The sequence below is a fragment of the Calonectris borealis genome, chromosome 2, assembly GCF_964195595.1.
Source record: "Calonectris borealis chromosome 2, bCalBor7.hap1.2, whole genome shotgun sequence".
Classification (NCBI taxonomy): domain Eukaryota; kingdom Metazoa; phylum Chordata; class Aves; order Procellariiformes; family Procellariidae; genus Calonectris; species Calonectris borealis.
Genome location: NC_134313.1, coordinates 80,966,161 through 80,989,231, shown reverse-complemented (window position 1 = coordinate 80,989,231; position 23,071 = coordinate 80,966,161). Strand labels below are relative to the sequence as shown.

The 23,071-nt window shown below is 39.8% G+C and overlaps 2 protein-coding genes across 9 annotated transcripts in view; one reads left to right on the top strand and one right to left on the bottom strand.

Moving 5' to 3' along the window:
* The window catches only part of MARCHF6 (membrane associated ring-CH-type finger 6), a 57,448-nt gene extending 40,804 nt beyond the window's left edge, over window positions 1-16,644 (bottom strand). For 3 of the 8 annotated variants that reach the window (XM_075142446.1, XM_075142448.1, XM_075142453.1), the window contains exons 1-4: window positions 16,543-16,644; window positions 11,016-11,115; window positions 10,090-10,163; window positions 1,063-1,206 (exon numbers count right to left, since the gene is read on the bottom strand). In XM_075142446.1, coding sequence (XP_074998547.1) covers window positions 1,063-1,206; window positions 10,090-10,163; window positions 11,016-11,115; window positions 16,543-16,561 — 337 coding nt within the window. In that variant the 5' untranslated portion in view covers window positions 16,562-16,644. The remainder of the gene's footprint in view (window positions 1-1,062; window positions 1,207-10,089; window positions 10,164-11,015; window positions 11,116-16,542) is intronic. The other 5 variants (XM_075142447.1, XM_075142449.1, XM_075142451.1 and 2 more) reach the window with 3 other exon arrangements.
* Window positions 1-23,071, top strand: part of DAP (death associated protein) — a 305,538-nt gene that overhangs the window by 241,805 nt on the left and 40,662 nt on the right. The window lies entirely within an intron of this gene.

The following is a 23,071-nucleotide window of genomic DNA, read 5'->3' as shown; positions in this document are numbered from 1 at the left end:
AACATTTCAGTATTAATGAAGAGCCAGCATCAGGTTTTCAGACAGTTATGAAACATAACTACCTTAATTAATCTATTGAATATGATTTTGCTGTCCTGTAGAAGTTTTATTAAAAAAAGCGTACAACATTTGCATTTTGAAAGACAATGATAGAAAACCAAGATTCGTTTAAAAACCCAAGAAAGAAATTTGAAATTTTTTTTAGTTTCAATGTATATCTTGTTTACTCCATGCCCAGAAAAGCTCTTTTTCTTGCACAGGAAGGACAGGTTGCAGAAACAGGATCAGTCTTTTATAGCTGATGCCAGTATTGTGCTATTCTCCAACTAAGCCAGTGCCAGCTACAAATAAAAGCACAGAACATATTGACAAACTGGCTAGGGAGATGCATTCACTGGCTCCCTGATCTTTTGTTCAAGGGGTATATTACTGTTTGTAAAGATGCACTTCCAGTCATTTCCTTGACTGAACACTATATCCCTTTTGCCTTTTTTCATCTTTTTAGCTTGTTGAAACATCAATAGTTCTCTTTCCATTTGTATTGGAAAAGTGAATTTCAAACTGGATACTACAGTAATTTAAATGTGCGCTCTCTTTTCCTGTTCAATTCCTTTACTACTTACAGTAGTAGAGCTTTACTAATCAATTTATGTATGACTATAAAGGAATTTCATTTTTCATACTAAAAAAAAATTTGCACTTAATTTATAGATGGTTAGAAAAAACAGGACAATTCTTCTAATTTAATATTAATATATGGTATCAAATAAAAACTTCCACGTAGATTTTAAAGATAATTGAAAAGAGGCATTTTGTTGGAATAGGACGTTTAAAAGCCCTTTTATGCATTTTCTCCTATCTCTTAACACCTTCCTGCATTGCACTACCGGCGTAAGAGTCAAATAGCTAGAACTTCCGAGTGAAAATAAGTGAAATAATGTCTTTGAATTTATGATTTATTTTATCTAAATAAACTAACAATGGTCTTACAAAACTTTGTTGCAGGAAGTGGCATATTTTCCTGCCTGTAAGAGTACTACAGTACAAAAAATTAATACTTACATGCAGTAAGAGGTACTACTCCCAACCATGCAAAGGCCACAAGTGTATAATGAAACCAGTATCGTATTGCTGTGCCAATACTCGTAACCAGTCCAGCAAAGATGTCTTGGATTGGAAGCCGTGAAGGCATATCTGGGGAATAAACTGTGTAGAAAAGGCACTTATGAAACAGTTCTTCCTTTAAAGAAGCATTTATGTAAAAGTCCTGCCAACTACAAAATGTTTGTATTTGACAAAAGCTTACTAGAAGAATAAGCACATTTTATAGATTCCCAAGAGATGACTCCAAACAAATAACAAAAAACCCTTCACATCACATATTTGTTACATTGCGTACTGCGTGGAATGGGAAAATTAATAACTCCATGCCAGTTTTTGACTTAGAGAAGTTTTCTTAATAGCTTTATTTATCAACTGTAAACTCTACTTATCTCAAAATAAGCTCAAGCCTGCAAGAAAAAGCAGATTTGAAGTTCAGCAGCCCTCCCACTCATCACTACCTCAAAGATATCCCTGTTACTTATAAACCTAGTTCAAGGAAAGAGCACAAGGAATAAGAGCAACTAGCAATTTTGCATACTGTCAATTTGTTTGTGCTAGATAGATTCCACCTGCTATCCAACAGCACAAAAAAAATGAGCAAAATGAAAGTACCACACAGACAGGAAAACTGAAGGGAACTGATTAAGTATCTATAGACATTGAAATTTACACAGGATGACTTTTACTTTCAACAGATATCTATTTCATACCACGCAAGATTTCTTCTAAGGTCACTCCTATTACAGAACATAATGCAAATCTCTCAGCCTGTACAGACATTTTCATAATAGACTTTTAAAATTCAACACCTCTATGTTATATATACCCATCCCTACTCAAAAGCCAAGAAAACCAGTGACAGGGCTGCTTCTTTTGCAAACAACTAGAAAACAGCTATCTTTAACAATTTCATTACATTTAGTTAGCTTCTACACACTTATATGGATGCCAAGAAGTGGTAATGCACAGTATCAATAACAGATTTAAATAAAGAAGATAAATTACAGTTAGGAGTTGCACAAAGACATTGCTGCCTGGATGTTTAACAATTATGTTGGAAACAGCTGATCTTGAAGACTTTGACATGTTTAATTAATGGACTATTTTTTAAAACATCACATACTTTTAACTACATAAGGGAACCCAATTTTTATAAGAACTGCTAGAGAAAAGTTTTCCTTCCCTCTCACGGACAATCCTTCGACTTAAAGTCTGAGAAACAGACCTTCATGCAATCTACCCGCATCCCCCCTTTCCTCTAATGAACCTCCCTGCTACCTTTACCTACATTCCTCATCATCCTTTTACTAATCTCAGAGAGGAAGCCTCTACAGCAGAAAACAACTCTCGCTCCAGGGATATTTCCCGAAGTTTCTGTATTGTAAAGAGAACTCCAGAACATAGAAAAGCAGTATCAACATGCAGAAGTAGCCAAAGAACATGGAGAGTTCGGTGCATTTCAACATGTGGATTATATTTGACAGAAAGTAACAACAAAACAGTAACCATAAGACAAATAGTAACTGGTTTTAAATTTCAAAGGTTCTTAGTTGTCAGGTATCTGGCAAAGAACTGGAATTCGTAAAAAAAAAAAAAAAAAGGACTAAAAATACAACACCAGGAAAGTGTAGCTGTGAGAACATAGAACAGTAAATTGAAAGCAGGACACAAACATATTTTGACACTGTCTACCAATTTAAAATTTTATTATTACAGAAACAGATTTAGTATACAATTTGGTAGTACCATAGAAAATGCCAGTTGAAGACTTACTAACAATCTCTCAGCTCACACTAAACAAACATTCTGGAAAATTATCACAGGAGACAAGCAGACCTTTGTTAGGGGTTCTACAAGAATACCTACCTAGAATATATTTGTCACACATTTATGGTATCACTCAGACAAAATTGAACTCAGCAGATACTTTGAGGCTTATTTTTTTTCATTTTCAAAAAATGTATTTTGATCAACAGTTTGGAACTGCAAAAGAGGCTACAAGGAAAACATTAACTATGCATTAATGATTTATTTGTTAGGGGGAAGTTGAGAGGGTTTAAAGTTTTTAAAAAAAAGCATCTTTCAGGAATTACTGGACACTCATGCAGGGGATTTTAAAAAAGGATGCCCAACCTAACTCAGAAAAGCTGAAGTGGTCATAAATGTTAGCACCTCTACATACTAATTTTTCTAAAGGCTTTAGGATTACAAGCGAGCATTCAAATAAATGCACAATACAGCTACTACTCAGAGAAGACAAGCTACATCCCCCAAATTTTAACAATTTGGCGCAATTTGGTGATTTTTGATGATTTCTGGAGCTGGGGGCACGGGTGTTGGAGAGGGAGACTGCTGCTTTTCCTCTGCTTTGCCACACCTCAAAATATATAAAGCTTCTACCACTAGAAGCTTTATACCATGATGATAAGATAAAGCTCTTCTATGTCCTACAACATTTGGGTAGGTGAAATGCAAAAATTCCTAGCATGACAGGAACCCCTGGTGTGCAAGCACACTGCAGCACTAAAGCTTGCTGCCAGTGACTTTCATAGCTAATCCCTCCAGTTGTGTCTGTCATCTACCACTATCTTCTCTCCACATTCCACCCCCTTTTATCCACTCCCCACTACCACTGTGAGGCCTGAGACTTTAACCGCTGCCACTACGGTATACATCCTTTTCATTCCCTTTTGCACACTTGTCCTCCTCATCCGTCCTCCACCCCTTAATTCCCATCCCAGCAATCTTTCCTAAATAAGTTTGAGAAACCAATTTCCTGCATTATTTACCACAGTTCCTCCAAATAAAAATCGATCTACTAGAGGCCAATTAAAGCAATAGTTTCTTCTATTACAGCAGGAAATTCAAACAGACTTTAGCAGAGCATAAGTGAGCTTTCATAGCTTTAGTTCAACTTCTTGTGCTGTCCAGGCCATGTTTGGCTGGTTGTTTGCTGGGGGTGGGTTTTTGTTCCACACACACCACCCTCCCCCGAAAGCCTAACTTTTTCAGTAACACAAATATTAATTTTGCTTCTTCAAAGCAGACAGCTCAGGACAAAAATCTGTTATTACACTGACACAAATAAGATAGGAAAAACACAAGGCTGTCTTTAGAAATGCTCCTTCTCCTAGAAAAAATGAAGGAAGAAAGCAGACAATAATGATTAGTAGTTTTCAGAGGAACAGTTTGTCAACAGATTTCAGCTGACAAAAAAAATTCAGAACAGGAAAGTGGAAAAAAAAGTTCCCAATGCTCTAGCTTACCAAAGTGATACCTTTGAGTTTATTACAGGAAGCCTTCTCATCTCTCCCATTTCCTCAGAGGCTATTTAATACAAACATCACACAACTGTACTTTGACAAACACAATGGGGACAATCTGATGAACCTGAATGCTAAAATTCCCACCAAACTTATGAAGAAATAAAACAAACTCATGTTCAATTTAACCTCTCTTCCCCAATTTTTTCAAAGTATGAAAACTTAATCCAAATGAAAACTATACTGCCCACACAATTTCCTGTGCAAGGATATATGAGAGATATTTAGTCATGACATGGGCAGTACAGAAAGGAGCTCTCATCAGAGCAGTATCTGAGCAATTATAGGGGCTTTTTGAATACCTGTATGTTCTGTTATGATAATGTAACATGTAATGATAATTATAAATATTAGCTAACCTGGATAGTTTCACTTTTGTTGCTTATATTAAAAAAAGAAAAAAGAAAAAAAAAGCAGCAACATCAGGAGCACTGGCACTCTCTGTAGTTATAAATGTCAGCTGCACAACTGAAAAAAATGACCAATACAGAGAGAACACCAAGCTCTTCCTAATCCCGAAATCCTCTTGCTCCTCCTTCCTGTCCCACACCAATAGTAGAATCCCTGTTCAAACCCACCTCCACAACAAATCATCAGCAATGTGTAACTGGTCCCAAAGCAACGGTTCAAGATTCTCCCTGTCTCCTAAGGCCTTATGCCCAATGAATGACAACAGGTTGTGCAGGTTTAAATATGTTTATCTCCCCCATTTATGGCTAATTCCACCACAAGGTAAAAAGTGGATGCTTTCTGAAGCATGCAAACATTTGCAGAGAAGTCAGATATATGATCATTATGAACTAGTATAAAATACAATGGAAAGTTATCTGTAGTTTTCATATTACTGGCCAGTAGCATTTTGAAAATGCAAATCTTCCCCCTAGAAGGAAATAAAGATCCTAAATGTATTTTCCCAGTTTATGTTATACCTACAGATTTCACGTCTCCCACAAGTCCCTTCCTGTAGTGCATTATCTTACTTTTCACTGAGGGAAGCAAAGCTGCAGAAAGACACTAGGAAAGAAACACCCATCTGACATATGCTGTCAATATCAAAAAAACCCTACCACTATTTATTATGAAGGCTCAAACTTTTTTTAAGAGTCTTATTCTTCTCCACAGCTGTCACAATGCAATTGGATACTACTTCATTTCCCACCCTTTCCCCATCCAAGTCAGCCTATTTATTTGCCCATAACACGCCTAGTGTGGAAGAAAGCAAAACATCTTTCTTTGATTAGGTAAAACTCTCTTTTAGCCTACTTCACAGAATCTCCACACTTACCCATAGATTTTCTATTTACTATTACACTTGCAAGCCATTTATATGCCACCTCAATCACCCTTGTGCACTGATCATGAAATTGACTAAATAATTCATAAGTAAAAACTGTGTGTTTTATAGCTCATGGATTAAAGCACTGGTTTGGTAAAACAGGGGTTGAGAGTTACTCCTTAGGTTGGACTAGATGATCTTCAAAAGACCCTTCCAACCTAAACCATTCTACGTTTCTACGTTTTACACTCTTGAGACATACACAGACTTTGCTCCAAACTGCTAAAAAGGTAAAAGGAGAAAAATGTCACCCCTTCTCATGCAAGCCATGGGTCTAACAAAACGTATGAAATGACACTCATATATATCTCAACTGCATGTTCACTCCACACCCTGGAGCTGGCAGCAGACATGTTGAATTCTGTGCCAGCATGTAGTGTTTTGTTTCAGATTATTTTTTTCCAAATTGGACTTTGGAATGCTGAAATGCTGAAACTATGGACTACTGTGTTAAAGTTTGTCAAAATGAACAGGTAAAAAAATTAGCCCATTATATCCTTCAATAAAACCTTAATTACTTCGAATGACGAGCCCAACAAAATGGGTCACTCATTTTAGTATAATTACATAGCTTCTTATATATCATTCTGTACAAAATTAAAGATCCAAAAGTTTGGAACTTAATAAATTAAGTGTTACTACAAATAACATGCAATTACTAAGTGATGGTTTTTGCACAAGTTACTTAAAAATATGAATATATAATTCAGTATTTTACAATTATGTCAGAGTGATACTCATTTTACTTTGCCTTAAAATCTATGAACCATGAACTCTTTCACATTAAGCTAGACATGCTAGTCATACCTGGAAGGTTTTAAGATGATCAAAAAAGTATCAAGGTTTATGGATTAATTAAAAAACACAACCTTAAGTATTTAATGTGGAGAATCTCAGTGTGCTATAGGATAGCTTAGGAGCTCAATCAGCCAAATGATTCACAGGAACAAATAGTTCCTGATCCAACAAACTCATATTAACAGTTACACATGAACAAAGGTGGCAAACACAAGAAAGAAGAACAGTAACAAACAAGGATTACAACAATACAGTGAGTTCCAAGGGCATGCAAGCCTTGAATTAGTAACTTTGCATGCATAAATCAAAAGCTTATTTCAAATTATAATAATTTAGAAACTGAAGAACAACCTATCCACTTGGCTTCCTTCCATTTTACAATCTCTATATTAACTAAGCTTGTGACATCATATCAACCACTTACCAGCAATGCAGCTGCTTAGGAAGCAGAGGGATCAACCCATCCCAATCTCCAGCCAAAGATCAGGTTAGTCTAGTTCCATATTTGTACATTTATGTTAATGTTACCTTCTACAGAAAAGAGAAGTTTTGAAAACTATCTTCTCATGGGAAATTCAGCCTCACCTTCTTTCATGGGTCAGTGCTTATGAATGTTTTGTGTGACATCAAGAAAAGTGCATCGTAGAACATGACAAAGGAAAGTGCATGTGTGGGGAGGAAAAGAATACAGAGTACTGCTCTTTAAAAACTCAGAAAGAAAATGTGCAAGTTAAAAGTGAACAAGCATCTTGACATAATTCAAAAAAAGTCCAAAGTTTTTTTAATAGTTGTATTAATTCATAACTTGAAGAACTGCAGAAAAGGAATGAATTTTACAAAATATAAAATTTAGCTGCGAAGTGTGCATTTGGAAGTTGAGTCATTTGCCTACATGACTAAACATTTTTAGAGAATGATGCTATTATTCAAAAGAAAAAAGTTCCTTTATACTCCTGCCAAGATGCAAGTTGAACCTTCTACTCTTGCCTTCCTTCCTTACAAACAGTAACTAACCTCGTAGTTCAGGTGCTAAAAAAGTCACAAGATGTTACAGAATTTAAAGATCGTAAAGGACTTAAAGAATATATGCACTAGGAATATTTTATGAATACTCCATACACAAAAAGTTATACTAACAAAGTATAACAGAAGAACAGCAACAGCCCCAACAGGTAAACCAAGCTAAACTAAAAGAGGAGTTGCTAGTATTACTGCACTATTATTCACCACTTAGTGCCTGTCCATTGAAGCAGAGATACTAATTATGTACATGCGCTTATGCCACCACACCCCATGGTGAATCAACTTATCTGAAAGTGCTTTAAACCTAGGCCAGATCCGACTTTGTTTTGGATGACTGGCATATACATCAATCCCATCCCTGCCTCATCATTCTCCCTCCTGCACCTGTGATACTTTCCCAGCTCCCACAAGCAGATCCAGCTTCCAGGCTGGACATCCACGTTATGTTCCAAATAAGGAGGGATAAGAGAAGCTAAGGAAACCATAACTGCATGAGTATTGGGTGCAAGGGAAACAATGAAACAAGAGACGCTGGGTAGAGAGGGCTGGAGATATCTGTGCTAGGTACCCGACATATGCTACCACTGTGTGCGGCCTGGAAGAAAAAAGCACTCCGCAATGTGGCAAGCCCAGAAGAAAACATTATCAGCCGAGGGTGCTCAGTTTGGGGAGTGGCCAGTGTGTGACAGGAGGATAAGTAGACCTTTGCTAGAGGCTGAGTGTGGAGGAAGTACTCTATTACACAGGGAACAAAGAGGTTCACTTGTTACCAATTTCAAGGCTCTTATGAGAAATGGTAACTTGTTAAACCACAGTAATTCAATTATGTTTTCTCATGTGTCCGTAATCTGCAGCTACATTATAAGCTGTACTGGTAACGGCTATGTCAGTCAAGGATTAAACTTCTGCAGGAACACTTTGGTTGATAAAGGCAGTGAATAAGCTTTCTGGTATCAATAGTAACACAAATATAAAGTGCATTTCACTTAGAACTTCTCATCCTCTTTTTTCTATATCCTAAGGAAAATACTACACATTTTTGTCTTTTTTTTCATACAAAACTAGAAAATTCTTCTTAATAACGAGCAAATCACTGAAATGCAGTTTTCTGGTCTTGCATACTAGATTCTGTAGAGAACCTAGTAGCAGAACGCAATTTTGAAACTGGCTAATTTGCTTGTAGGGAGCTCCAGAACTGGGGATCACTCTTAATTTGCAAAGCTTCCAAAGAGAAGCAATATAATGCCTTTATAAAAACGTTTAACAAATAAAACCTGCAAGCAGATGACATCCCTCCTACATTTCTTATACAGGTCTCTGTAGCATTTAAAAAGAATAACCTGAAAGCATTGCTATGATCAACAGCAAAATATGCTGTTCTCCTCACAGTGGTAAGACACAGTTAATATTGTACATTTCACTGCTGATCATTTAAAAAATGATCTAGTGTGTTTAATTAATTGTTAGCAGAAATGGAAAACTCTGAGGTTCAGTATATAGAAGGAAGGTGGATTACGGGATTTTTGGAACAGAAAACACTGAAATAAACCATCTGGCTCCTTAGCCTCTGTTTTCTCTACCAATGTACAAAACTAGTAAAGTACACTTTATTGTACCACACACCTAAAATAGTCAAACCTCATCATCTTTCCCAACTCAAGACAGTGCAGATATTTGTCAGTTTAAAAAAAATTTAAATTACATATCTGCACCATGGAGAACTGAGTTCAGCAGTTGTGAAGAATAAATCAGCACAAATAAATTTAATGAGAAAAATACGTAGCACAAGAACCATTTTACCTGTTCAACAGTCAATAAGTTGGCAATACTAAATAATGAGCCTAGCCTGCCACCAAGCCAAAGGACCTCACTTATTTCTACTACTATCGGTTAAAACGTAATTAAGAATCCTCTCTATATAGAGAGACAGTCATTCGTCATCACAAGTTGCCTAACTTCTTTAGTTGAATCTAACATAAAAAGCAATGTAATACTGGGTAGTTACTGTATCTTGACTGATATGCAAGCAGAATATTTGCACTATCTGTCAAAACTATTTGAATTGAAACTGACAGAAGTCATGTGGTAGTGTTGCAGATGGATAGTTCAAAGGTAACTGAAAACCGGTTTTCAAATTCAAATTTTGCTGTGGTTTCAGACCATTCAGACTTCCAAACACTCAAATTTATCAACAAAGCTGAAAACATGCCATGCGTTGTAATGTTGGCAACAAAAGAATGGGACTGAGGCAGTGAGAAAAGGTACAGAATAAATACTTCTTTTATGGCTCATGTAAGATTATGAAAAGAACCAGATTATCCATTATTTAAACAATTCACACAGTCTGCAATAAGATGCATAAGAACTGCAATTCAAACAAGAATATAGAAGTTAAAACACAAGTTTGGATCTATCATGTTGAATGAAAAAGTAATCACTTCATACATACTAACAGAAAAAAAGAAAAGAAGTTCTGAAAAAGTAGGAGCAGTAAAACATACTTACTTGGTGTGAAAGCAAATCTGTGCTTACATAATTCACAGTATTCTTTTCTGCTGTGTTTAAGCCACTGAACTAAGCTGTAATAAAAAGTGATCATATTAATACATGCTATTACATCTCTCTGCCTTATCCCTCCATTAAGGAAAACACCCCAATTCTCTGTTTTCAAACATAAATCAGGATATTGGTACTATCAAGCTGGACTTAAATTAGCATGTTTATTAAGTCCATTCAGGCTTAAGTTTCAAAAAGTGAAAAAGATAAGGTGATTATGAGTAATAGTGACTCTTCAATTACATCCCTTACATTATTGATAAAGTACATTCTTTGAGTACATTATTGAAAAGGCTAATAACTCAAAGCATATATCCTGACACGGACACCCACTAGTGACACCAATCCTTAGAAATATTTCAAGATATGACACATATATGCACACACCCCTAAGATTTAGAACTGTTGTATTTGTGAAAGAATGGCTATTAAAATACCATCAAAAGGAATGTGTGCTATAGACCAGAATTACAGTTTTCACTTTAGCACCTCAAGATGACCAAAAAGTACTAGGGTATTTTTATTTCTTGCTATGAGGTTAGATGTTCTTTTTATTCACAACTATAAGTGGGAAGAAAAAGCCCCAACATACTGATTTTTCTGCTTAATTTTCATAAAGCGGACATATGAGCAGAACTATACTCTTAAACACAAACAACTTCCAGTACCTTCTTTTCATATATAATTACTAAATTCTTTGTGAACTGTAATGAACCATCATGTAAAAAAACATCGAAACCCCTAACACATTTCTGGTAAAAATTGGATTTTCTTACCAGTTAACCTGAAGACTTAGGAAGTATTGTTTTTAGAAATGTGTTAATGTGTTTTATTAAAAAAAAAAAAAAAACAAACCCCACAAACATAGAACTCACCATTCCTGATGAATAAATTTAATACTGCCAGTACACACACACGGATGATAGAGGGGTTTCTCAGGAGTTCCTTCAGACCGACAGACTCTGCATATATCTGCTGACAAGGACATAAAGCTTAAACACTACTGCTTAAAGAACTCAAATTTACAAAACAAATTATACAATTAAATTCTAGAAACTTTACCATGTAGCAAAATGAAGCCAGAATAAATTGAAAGAGGATGAAAGACAGATTTCATCTGATACAAGTCATGAAGACTGAGTGATCACGAGAAAAAGCAACAAGAATGTTATCTGCCTGATCATGTTATAAAAAACCCCAAATACACCTTATTATATCTTTAAGATTTCTAGGAAATAGACACAATAAAACTACATGCAGAGGTGCTCTTTGCCTAAAAAAATTATCACTAAAACAACATACAGATTGTTAAGGATAATCTTCCTGAAAGTGGAGACTTTGAAGTGGAAAAATTCCATTTGAGTTTTGAACAAGTTAAACGGAGGCTGAGCAGATGTTGTGGTTTAACAACATCCTAGTTAGCCAGCAACTAAACACCACACAGCCGCTCACTCACTCCTCCCTCTACGGTGGGATGGGGGAGAGAATTGGGAGAGTAAAAGGAAGAAAACTTGAGGGTTAAGATAAGAACAGTTTAATAACTGAAATAAAATAAAGTAAAGTAGTAGTAGTAGTAGTAATAATAATAATAGAATATACAAAGCAAGTGATGCACGATGCAATTGCTCACCACCTACTGACCGATGCCCAGCCAGTCCCCGAGCAGTGGTCACTGCCCCCTGGCCAAATCCCCCCAGCTTATGTACTGAGCATGATGCCATAAGGTATGGAATACCCCTTTGGCCAGTTGGGTCAGCTGTCCTGACTGTGTTCCCTCCCAGCTTCTTGTGCACCTGACAGAGCATGGGAAGCTGAAAAGTCCTTGACTAGTGTAAGCACTGCTTAGCAACAACTAAAACATCAGTGTGTTATCAACGTTATTCTCATACTAAATCCAAACCACAGCACTATACCAGCTACTAGGAAGAAAATTAACTCTATCCCAGCTGAAACCAGGACAGCAGAAGAGAATTACTAATGTCTAACAATGACTTAAACATGCCATTTTTTATTCTTGAACCTAACATGGATTTTCCTTGGTGCTCTTGACGAAAGGAAAAATACCCCATCATAATAAACAGAAATAGGTTATTTTGTGAGTTTGCTACCTGAGTTGAATAAGGCCATCCATTTAGCAGTCTACAGTCCAGTCACAAGAGGAAAGACACTTTCTATTTCTTATTTCATAATTTCAATTTTAATAATATTTCAATAGGTCCTGCACCTTCTTTATTCTCTATTTTTGACATTTTCTTACAACTCAAGGTTGCAAGATGTTTTGTGGATAAAGTAGTGAGTGTAAACCTCTCCCTCTAAAGAAGAGATGTCTATTTTAATATCATTTGGTTACCCAGAGCATTTAAACACGCAACCAAATATACATAAAAATCAAATATTTTATTTGCTTATTGAAAGATGTGTGGTATCTTCCCTTTAGTCCTCCTTTAACACCATTGCACTTTTACTTCTGTTAAGAAAATGAACATAAAATGTCCGTTTTTATAGAAAATTTAAGTTTAGGATTTTCTCTTTTGTTAATTATTTCTCTGTCAACCACCATTCAGCAAACCTACAAGAGTGTAACAGATACGCATCAGAGATGTTTGTTAGAAAAATCCCAACTTAAAGTACTGATGTAAAAATACTGAAAATATGCAATTTCAAGTCTGAAGCACCTATCTTCATTCTTGGTTGACATCTCCAAAAGTTAATGTATTTCCACAAAAAGTTCCAAAAGGTACCAAACATTAAAATATGAATGTTCTTCTACAAAGGAGTCACAATACGACCATATCCATAGTTCAAACAGTATTAGAACAGTTTCTACACATAAAGCGTAAGAATTCAAGTGACTCCAATGAAAAAAAAATTATATCTACAAAAAAGACATTTGAATTCATTCACGCAGGCTGAAAACCTAGAATTAACAGAAACATGTATTCAATACTGCATCAATGATGCTACAAAGAGACATAAAGAGTACTTCCATCACAGCCATACTGAGCAACGACGTATCACTGCAAACATCCAGAGTCCCTGGTTTCTTGCCGACAATAACTACCAGAATCACTACTTCACATAACAAATGATTCTTTTATCATAGAGAGTATTTCCAGATAGCTGCACAGGACAGGTCTCTTCAACTGACAGGCAGGACCTACCCACTAGCTGTGGCATGCTGACCTTCCTCCAGCATTCCTTCGAACAGAGCTACTTCACAGTAAGTTGACAACTTTGAACGCTGGATCAGCCTCATAAAGGGTCAAACAAGCACTAGAGCCGGCACGAGAGACAGGATGTAAAACCACTGCTTTAAGAATACTCTCTGGCACCAAAGAAAGCAAGTTAAAAGCATCCTGTTCTCTGAAAGACCGCCATAGTTCTCTGAACCCACTCATTAATGGTCCATTGGCTTTCACAGCAGACTGTTCACTTATTCTCAAGACTGCTGGGAAAAAACATAATTTGCTTTACTGAAAGCAAATGAGTTCTTTATTTGGACAAGGATTTCCTCTGTTAGCTTACTAAAATAAGTTAAACCTATACTTTATTTTTTCAAAGGCTATGAGAATTTCTAGATATTCCCACTTGTTTTATAGATCCAAATAAACATATTATGAGTGTAACAACCTGGACTGTTAAGCAGCGAATAGCTTCAAAACAATAAACCCCGCTGAGAGTCAACATGTAAAGCTATGCACCTTATGACCCACTGTCATGTGCAGAGGGAATTCCACCGTGTAATAGATGCTATTTTTCTACTTGCACACACACTTTGCATCCTGTTCTTCATGTGTGTGTTTTGGAAAGAATGACCTTGGGTATTCTTTTTTGTTCTTTTTGTTCCCCCAGAGAATGATTCTCTGCCTATCACCTCTCTAACTGAATGTTCGTCACTGTAATATCCAAAAGTGAACGTTATTTAGCAACAAACCAATTTCACTAGAAAGAAAACAGAAGTACCTCTCATCAGCAAAACCTGTTATCTGGTGCTTTCAGGTGCTCCAGAGAAGCAACTCTCACATTCATTCCCAGGCAAAGCAGCTGCCACTTCGGTCTGACTGTCATTACCCTACACTGCCTCTCTCACCTGAGCTCTCACCATCCAGTTAAGTTTTCTAGCTCCACAATACACTTCAGTCAAGCACGAAACCCATTAGAAACACAATGGCCATAATATCGTTAATGGGCTAACAATAATTAGGAAAGTCCATTTGACACTTTGTAGCAGAAGTTCAGGCACACGATAACATTAGAGCTCGGATTTCCTCTTCCTTAGGGCACTAAGGCAGACTTTTCTGCTACCAGTGCTTAAAGCTTTCTAACCTTGGGAAGCCTCTTCAGCGTTCTGGCAAGTGTCGTGAAATTCTAATAGTGGGAATTGAAGTTTGAAACTGTAGAAGAAGTTGTAACATTCTAGTGGTATTTATGGAAAGTGAGTATATAGATTAGTTACTTTCATCCTACTACTCAGAGCTTTTGAGGGTAACATTGGTGAGACTACAATATAATGTCTAAGGCTACATGTATATGTGTTTGTATGTGTGTCTATATATATATATAAAAAAAACTCAGAAAAGTCCAAATTCCAAATGTGGAGTTTAACACAAAAGTTTAGTTAAAGGAGCGAATGCCTTAAGATGTAACTAACAGCCCCCTCTTCTTTCTCTTCCTGGATCTCTGTTCACCTGCTTAAGCCCCGTAAAAGCGGGTATGATCAAAGACCACCACTGTTAACAGTCTGTAACAAATTATCAGCCTGTATCAAATTATCAAAATTCAAGTGGATTGAATTACATCCACTGAGATGGATTTACCCACTACTGGAGTGGTGGGAACTCAGCTGGTCATTTCTGAGTATCCACTTCACAGTTTGCAATAATCCAGGTCTTCTGGGGAACCAGAGGCCAAGCAATCAAAGTTTCACTTTGTTAATTTCATCCCTGTAAGTAACTGTTGATCTACAGAGGCATGACAGAGTTGCAGCACTTTTAAAAGTTGTTAGATTTTAAAAAAACTAATATTTTGATAAACCATCTATTTTCACAAGTACTAAAAATGTCTACAGCATAACCCAAGGGACATTTCTACAAAGGTGCTGTCTTATTTCATCTGGCGTTTCACGTTTTTCCAGCTTCTTTTCTTTTTAATCCTCTCAAGCTGGAAAATCAAGTGCCACTAGATAAAAAGTTACATTCAAAACGATGCCAAAGTCACAAAAGCCAAGACACACAATATTTTCCTCAGAACTGTCTTGCTACTGCAATATATATTTGTAGTTATTGCTTAAGATGACAAACAAAGCTCAAATACTGCAGGAAACATAGCACATCCTTTATTTATTTTGGTTTACGCTACAATATGAAGTCCTGGTTTATGAAAGTTCTGCATTATCAGCTTGAACTACATAGTTCCTCCACATTATCTGAGCAGAGCAAAAGTGCTGACGAAACATATCCACAACTGATCTCAAGTAAAGCAATACCCTTAAAAATGGAAACTACACATTAAAAAAACATGACTATGATCTCTTTGACAACTTCTTTTTTAAAAATGAGGTAAGTTACTATGTATTAGTCTCTTGTAGAAGAGACAGAGAAACATGTCAGCTCCTGCATCATTTTACTATTTCAATATTTCAAATAGATTTTCCAGCATACAAAACAAAATTAACCTTGCAAAAGAAGCAGCAGCAGCAGCTAAAGCTGCTATTACTATTCAGCTGGAAGTGGAGATTTAAAACTCGCCAAGTTACAGGACAGCGTCTGCCGGCCAAGAGAAAACGGGACTCAGAAAGGATTCTGCACGACTCGGGGCGGTCAGTCCCCTCCTCACGGCCTCTTACACGGTCCCAGCGTAAGCACCCCGGCTTCTGCTTTCCGCCCCGGGATTTCCTTTCACAAAACCTCTAAGTCGCCCCCGAGCCCCCCACTCTCCCCTTGTCAAGCCCCAGCCGGAAAAGAACGTAGTCGGTGGAAGCCTCCGCGGGTCCCCACCGCCCGAGGCGGCCAGGAGCAGCCCCGATAACGGCCAGCCCCGCGCCGGTGCCCCACGCCGGGGTGTTGCCACAGCACCGCCCTCCCCTCCCCCACCCCCCACGCAGCGCTCGGCTCCCAACGGCCCCGCTTATGTAAGGGGCACCCGCGTGCGCACCAGCCCGCGCGCCCCCTCCGCAGGCCGGCGGGCCCGGCAGAGGAGGGGCGGGGGGCGGCCCGGGCACCTGCAGCCCCGATACGCGAAGCCCCCCCGGGCATAAACAGACCCCGGCCCGCCCAGCGGCCACCGGGCCCAGTGACGCCCCCCCCGCTCTTCCACCTTTCGAGGCAGCGCGGGCAAAGCCCCCGCTCGGCCGGTGGAGGGGGGCGGGGGGGGCTAGCGGCGGGCGCAGGGCGAGCGCGGTACCTTCCTCGGCGGTCTCCATCTTGCCTGGCTGACGCAGCGCCGGCCGAGCGAGTGGTGTGACCGCGGGGGGCGGGGCGCGCGGGTAAGCGGTGCGGGCGCCGTAGAGACCGCACCACAGAGCCGGCAGGGCTAGAGCGCCGCTCTCGCCGCGGGCGCCGCCTGGCGGGGGTGGCGGGGCCGGGAGGCCCGGGAGCGGGGGCCCGTGCGGGGCGGCGTGCCGGGCCGGGCAGGGTTGTGGGCTGGCGGGGCGGGCTGGCGGGGCCCGATGGTCGCTGCTGCCTGAGTGCCCCCCTCCGGCAGCGCCTGGCCCTGCCTCTGCGGGCGGGAGCGAGCAGGAGGGGGAGTCAGGGCGGCCAAGGGCGGGCGGGACAGGACTGTTAGTGGCCGCGGAGGCGCCGGCCGCGGCGGGGGGACGGGTCCGTGCTCTGGGCAGCGGCTGCACCGGGAAGAGCACGGAAGTCGACAAAATACAGCAAACACCCATTCTAAATTCTACCCCAAACCAAAGAGAAACGCCACATCCACACTTGAAGTCGGCCAGGCTTTGGGGAGGGTCAGTGTTTCAGGGACTAGGAAGGCCTACGGCCCTGGAAACTGCCCTCGCCGCCTCAGGGGAGGTCGTTACCTGTGCTCCGCTTCGCGCCCAGTCGCTCCTTCCTGAGCCTGAAATTTCCAGCAGAACTAATAAAGTCTTCAGTAAAGCACAAAAATCTAAAAGAGATTAGCTTAATCATCTATGTTTTCAGGTCCTGCTGGCCTAAGTAGCCGGGACAGCGTACATTAAACCTTTGTACTCTGCCGGGTGCACAGAAAGTTATCAGATGGTCTCTGGTGAGATGGCAAGAATCTTATTAAGGAAGAAAACAGAAGCTCATTTTATTAAGGGTAAAGAGAAATTCTATAGTGATGAAATGTGTGTGTGTATTATTTTAGTTTTCCATTGTGGCAGCTATTTTAACCTCTCAAGTTGATCAATGCGTTGTAGCAACTTTCAGCTCTCTTTACCATATGACCCTTTGTGTCCAACGAGTCGTTAAATCCTTTGCATTAAGCCCTCAGCCATCATGTCGGCAGTAGAGTGGATGGTAGTTCAGTCTGGGCTTAAAGTGCAGAGGTGGCACATGTCCAAGTTACAATTTTATAACCCTTTTTTCCTCAACTTTAACCACATTAGTACCTTCAAGATTACCTTCTTCAAGCTGGTGGGATATGTGATGCTGGCCTGTGTAAGCTAAAAAATTCAGGAAAATGTGAAGGCTTGGTGTGGCTCTCTGGTAGCTGTATAATTACAGTTAAGTGCTGCAATAAAACACGTGGGCTATGCTATCAGCTCTTCTGTGTCCTCCCTCTCAGAAAGGCAAGGTGAAAAAACTCCCACTTATAACTTAAAAAAAACCCCCACGTTTATTTTAAAAGTGAGCTCATTTTCATCTTGACCAATTATTTTGGCATATTAAAAAAACGCCAGGGTAGTACAGGATTTCTCAGGATATGAGAAATGCCAGAGTATTCAATTTGTCTGAACAAGGAAAAATCGGTGAAAAAAAGAGATGGAAAAAACAAGAAATGGGGCAGTTCAATTTCCAAGTACACGCGTAATTCCCACTCTTTATTTCCCAAACATGTGACCATTGTTCTTACTCTGTTGTGATAAATATAAATTAAATGCCATATAAAAGTCTTTAAATTATCATTCACATTCAAAAGGCCATGGCAGGATTAATGTATATAATTCTCCAATTTCAGTCTTTCATGGTAGACTTTTTTAAATTAGATGAAAGCTTTTGAAATGAGTCACTATACATTGCCAGTGAATATACAGCCATTTAAATTACCTAGTAAACATTGCATGTATACCATCTTCTCAGCATTTAGAGAGAATTAATCCCAAAATTTTGTTCTTACTGAGTCTTCAGTATGGGCTACACAATAGCTTACCAGTAAACATGAGTTGAAGGCAGGCCTTTATAATTCAAACGGAAAGGAAAAAACCTGAGTATTTTATTGTAAGTTAAATTAAATTAAATCTCTCTCAGCCTTCTTGGTGTCTTTGGTAAACATATTATTAATCCTTGTCTATTTGGTAATATGTTAGGTGTTCTTTGCCTGAGAAATACCCACGGCATCAGTAGTTGTTAATTTTTGGTACAGAGGAGGATGTTAGGATAGTGTTGTTAGCTTCTGACTATCATCAAGGTCAAGAGTAAGTGCCGACAGGCACTGAACAAACATACCCGCAAAAAAAATCTCTGCTCCAAATAAGTTATTGTCTGGATAACAGAGGAAATATGGAAATTTTACAGGTGGAAACCGAAGACAGTAATAGATGTAACCCCAAATCACAGGAGGTTATGGCAAAAAGAAGGGCATATTTAGAGTGGGTGGGAGGAGCGAAAAAAAGACAAGATTCTTTTGAACATGGTTTTATTTTGGTAAAACATTTTGGTTTTGTAACATTTAAATACTTAGAAAATATATTGTCTTTTTTTCAAAAGTTCTTTTAAGAGGATACAAAATAATATTGCAAAATTGAAACTATCCAGCATTTGTATTGTGACATTTGCGTCTTTTTTCCCATTTTAAAATGACTTCATAAAAACTATTCCCTTATGTTTTTAGAGTTATTTTGAAAGTTCGGAGCATTGAAAAAGCCAAACAGCAAAAGCTAATGCTTTTCAGTTTTTCTTTAGCTGAACATTTCAAAACGCATTTATTTTCTTAACCAGTTGTTTTTTTCCAGTGCTGTCCTAGTTCTTTTCCTCAGCTGTCCGCCTGACTCTCACCACAAAAATGGTTCAGCTGGTTATGCGCAGCAGATTACAGGAATGTGGAAAACATAATGGATTAAGGAAAACCAAATAGATGGCAGTTTATCTTAAAAAATCAGGCAGTATTTGGGGTGAACATGTGTCTGGTTCCTAAACAACTGATGCACCACCACTAGGGAGGTCTAGAGCTCCCATGGCAGGAGAGAAACTGTTAGAGCAGGCACGCTGGTGTATAGCACAAAGCCTGGCCTGCAGAAAATTAGCCTGGCACAATCAGAAAGCACAAAGGTCTGCGGACTGCAAAAACACACGGTGAAAGTCACTGCCACCCTGGATCTTCCCCGTGCGCTGCAGGGCCTTCAGAGGACGTGCTTCCTGGTGAGGGGCCATTTTGACACAACACCTCATAGGGCTGCCCCTAAGCAGCGGGTAGCTGCTGTGCCAGCAGATTCCTGGCACGCAGACGGAGAGAAGTAGTCTCAAATGTACTGCGTATGCAATAAGGTTTACTGCTGCACCAGGAGGACGGCCCAGGCTGTTGGATTGATGCTAGATACTGACTGAAGCCTCAGTATTGGCCGATGTGTTTCCGTTCAGCTGGCGTTTGCTTCTTGCCGAACCTAGGCTATGATTAGTAGCTACCTGAGGAGTCAAACTTCCCGAATGAAAATGTGACTTGTGATTCATATTTTGCACACCTGCTGTACGCTATGAAACGCGTAGCAGTACTGCACCAAACATGCATTTAGGGATGGACATAATGGCTCAGCAGAGCCATCAGACACAGCCATGGTATATGCTCCAGATCTGCTTATTTTAGAAAACATTTCCGAAGAGTTGCTTGGCTATGCACCAGGGTTTGTTCTGTGGATTATTAACGTTCCAACCAAGAAAGAAACTATGCCTGCTACCATTTTCAATGAGAGGTGAGGTTTTGCTAGAGAGTAAAAAACCTTGTCTGAAATGATATTACAGGAGAAATCACTGTTGAATAGGTTTGACTAAGAAGAAAATCAAGGCTGTTTATCTATGTCTAGATTTCAAGAAGCTAGGTAATACTTGGATGATTGACACATACCCATTTCCACGCATTAAACAAATATTTGCGGAACTTCATGACTCTTCAAGACCTGCAGAATGTGCATCACCAAATTTCATTGCTTAAATGCAGCAGGGATCTCTTCACATGTATTAGTTAGGATTTTCTGTTTAAAACATAGGCTCTATCAACTTGGTTGGGATCCTGCTGTCACGCTGAGAGTGGAGCTGATGGCTGTTATTAACCTACCTGGGATTCAGAGCTGTGCGGCTGCTGTTGCTCAGTGAAGGGCTCCTGGGTTCAAAACAAAAAAAAAGAGGCTGTATTTGTCTTCCAGAATATCCCATTCCTAATAACTGTAGTATCATTTGAGGCATATGGTTCTTTACCTAAAACACTTCCATCAACTTCAAGTGAACCTTTTAGATAGTTAGATATTTTTGTCATTAGATTAGAATGATAATTTTTTTTTTTTCTGTATTTCTCCTTGTTCTCCTTGGTAATAGAGGGTGTGGTGTGAACCATGTTACCATTGTCACCATCAGCGACTGCTTGTAAGTCCTTCTGAGGAGATGTTGGTTCTCATGTCTTTAAAAATCTGTGAAAATATCCTTATAGATGACAGCAATTAGGGATTACCCTCAGTATTTAGCAGGAGCAATCTTATTTTGCCAGAAACCTTTTTCTTGACCTTCCAGATGTTATTGGAGGTTATGACTGCCAAGCAAATTAAACTGAACTCCTCAGGGCAGGGTGCAGTTCTACTTCATTTAAAACTGTGAGCGTTGCCAAAAAGAGAACGTGTCTATTGTGGAGAATGATCCACATAGTTACTACAGATAGTTTCTATAACGATACCTATGTTACTGCGTCTGCTTCTCCTGCACTGACTAGGAGGGAAATACAGAAGGGCTTAGATTTCTAATGAATTCTCATTACTTTTTCTCAAACATTTGCAGCAACAGGAAAAAGGATAGGAGTTGTCTTGGCCAGGGAAAAGTGAGCTATGGTCTAAAGGTCAGAGTTATTACAGGTTGATCAGAGTCGATGGCCTCTGTTTTATGAAGTTGTCTGATTTCTGTAGTAACTTTCACTTCCCTGTAGCTTACACACTGAGAATTTGGGCATAAACCCCAGCTTTTGCTTGTTTCCCTATGGCAAGAATGCATTTGCTGTGTGTACTGCCTTTACTGTAGGGTCAGGGAATAGAGTGAAGGAACCACTTAATGCTTTTGACATCTAAAGAGGAGAGCAAAATGCTTGGCTCAGTGAAGTAGATTTTCAGTTGGGTGACTGACACAGAACATCAAACACATTTACTACTCAAAACCTATATTTTCTTGGCTCTTCTTTGTGGATCAGTCAAACATTTTGTTTTACTCATTTTTTAATGCAGTCATGATGTCAGATGGGCCTCTGCCAGGGCCTCAGCCTGGTTAAAGGTGCAAAAGAAAGAGTCATCTCACAAGGATGATGATACACACAGAAAGGCAGTGCATGGTATTTCTTTCTTGTGGCCTTGTCCTCAAAGGGTCTCAAGAGTATCTGAGCAGCTCAGCTCAGCATCCCCATTCAGCTCCTGAGAACAAGCCTGTTTGGAATCTGTCCTTTTCAAAGGAGAACATCTGGAAGAGTCCCTACTTTAGAAGTAAGTGTCTAGTTTATCCCTACTTTAGAAGGAGGAGTCTTCTGAGAGCCTGTATTTTCTGATTTATTATCAGCTGAGCCATGAGAACACAAATTGCTGTCAGAAACCTGTACCAAATTTTATAGGCAGGACTCTTATATTCAGGGTGGCAAATGGGGTTCTCTTTCTCTTTAGTTTTTCTCTAGATGCTCAAGTTTCGTTCCTTTCCTCTCTTCTCTCAATGATCTTCTACCAGGAGGGAAAGCAGGGGTCTTCAAATGATTTATAGCCTCCTGAGGGGATGCACTATTTCTACTTTTCTTATACACTCCTGGTTCCCCTGAGCCAGTTCCTGATCCCACTTGTATAGAAGGGCGGGGAGAATTTATACAGTAAAGGGCAGGGAGTTCTCTGGGAGGCCTGAACCTCGCAGTCGCTTCAAGGAAAGAAAAGGCTCATGGACAACTCTCTCTTCTTCCCTCAATCTCACTCCCGATGGCGGTAAGCTGAAGTGGGGCAAATAGAGTTTTTCCTTCTGTACCGGGGTCCTGCCGTGCAGGAGTGCGGGAAGAGCAACCAGGAGCTGTACAGATGCAAAGCATGGTGGAAAGGATTATGGTGAATAGCATGGCCAAGATGAGTATGGTGAGTTGGGAGGGGTTTGTGTACAGGTGACTGAGAGGAGAGGGGCTAGGAGAGAGGCTGGGAGAAGGCAAGAACTGGTAATTGGGGGAGGTCTTTGAAAATGGGAAAAAGGCAAGTGTCACAGCCACCCTCAAGGCGAAGAAGGAGAATCCAGGGGACTACAGGTCAGTCAGCCTAATCTCAGTCCACAGGAAGATTATGGAACGTGCAGTGAAAGAGCCTCATGGCAGCTGAGACCTGGAGAGCAGGAGCAGGAGCATGGGCAGATCCAGAGAGGTGACAGACCTCCACGGGTGCCACAAGAGGGCACCTCTGCTCCAGCCCCAGGAGGTGGTTTAGAGACTTTGAGAAGAGGGTGGCAGAGGGCAAAGAGCATCTCTGGGGCCTGCAGTGGGTCAGCCAGGCAGGTCAACCAGACCACGGTGGTATGCGCCTGGCTGGGGCCATCTG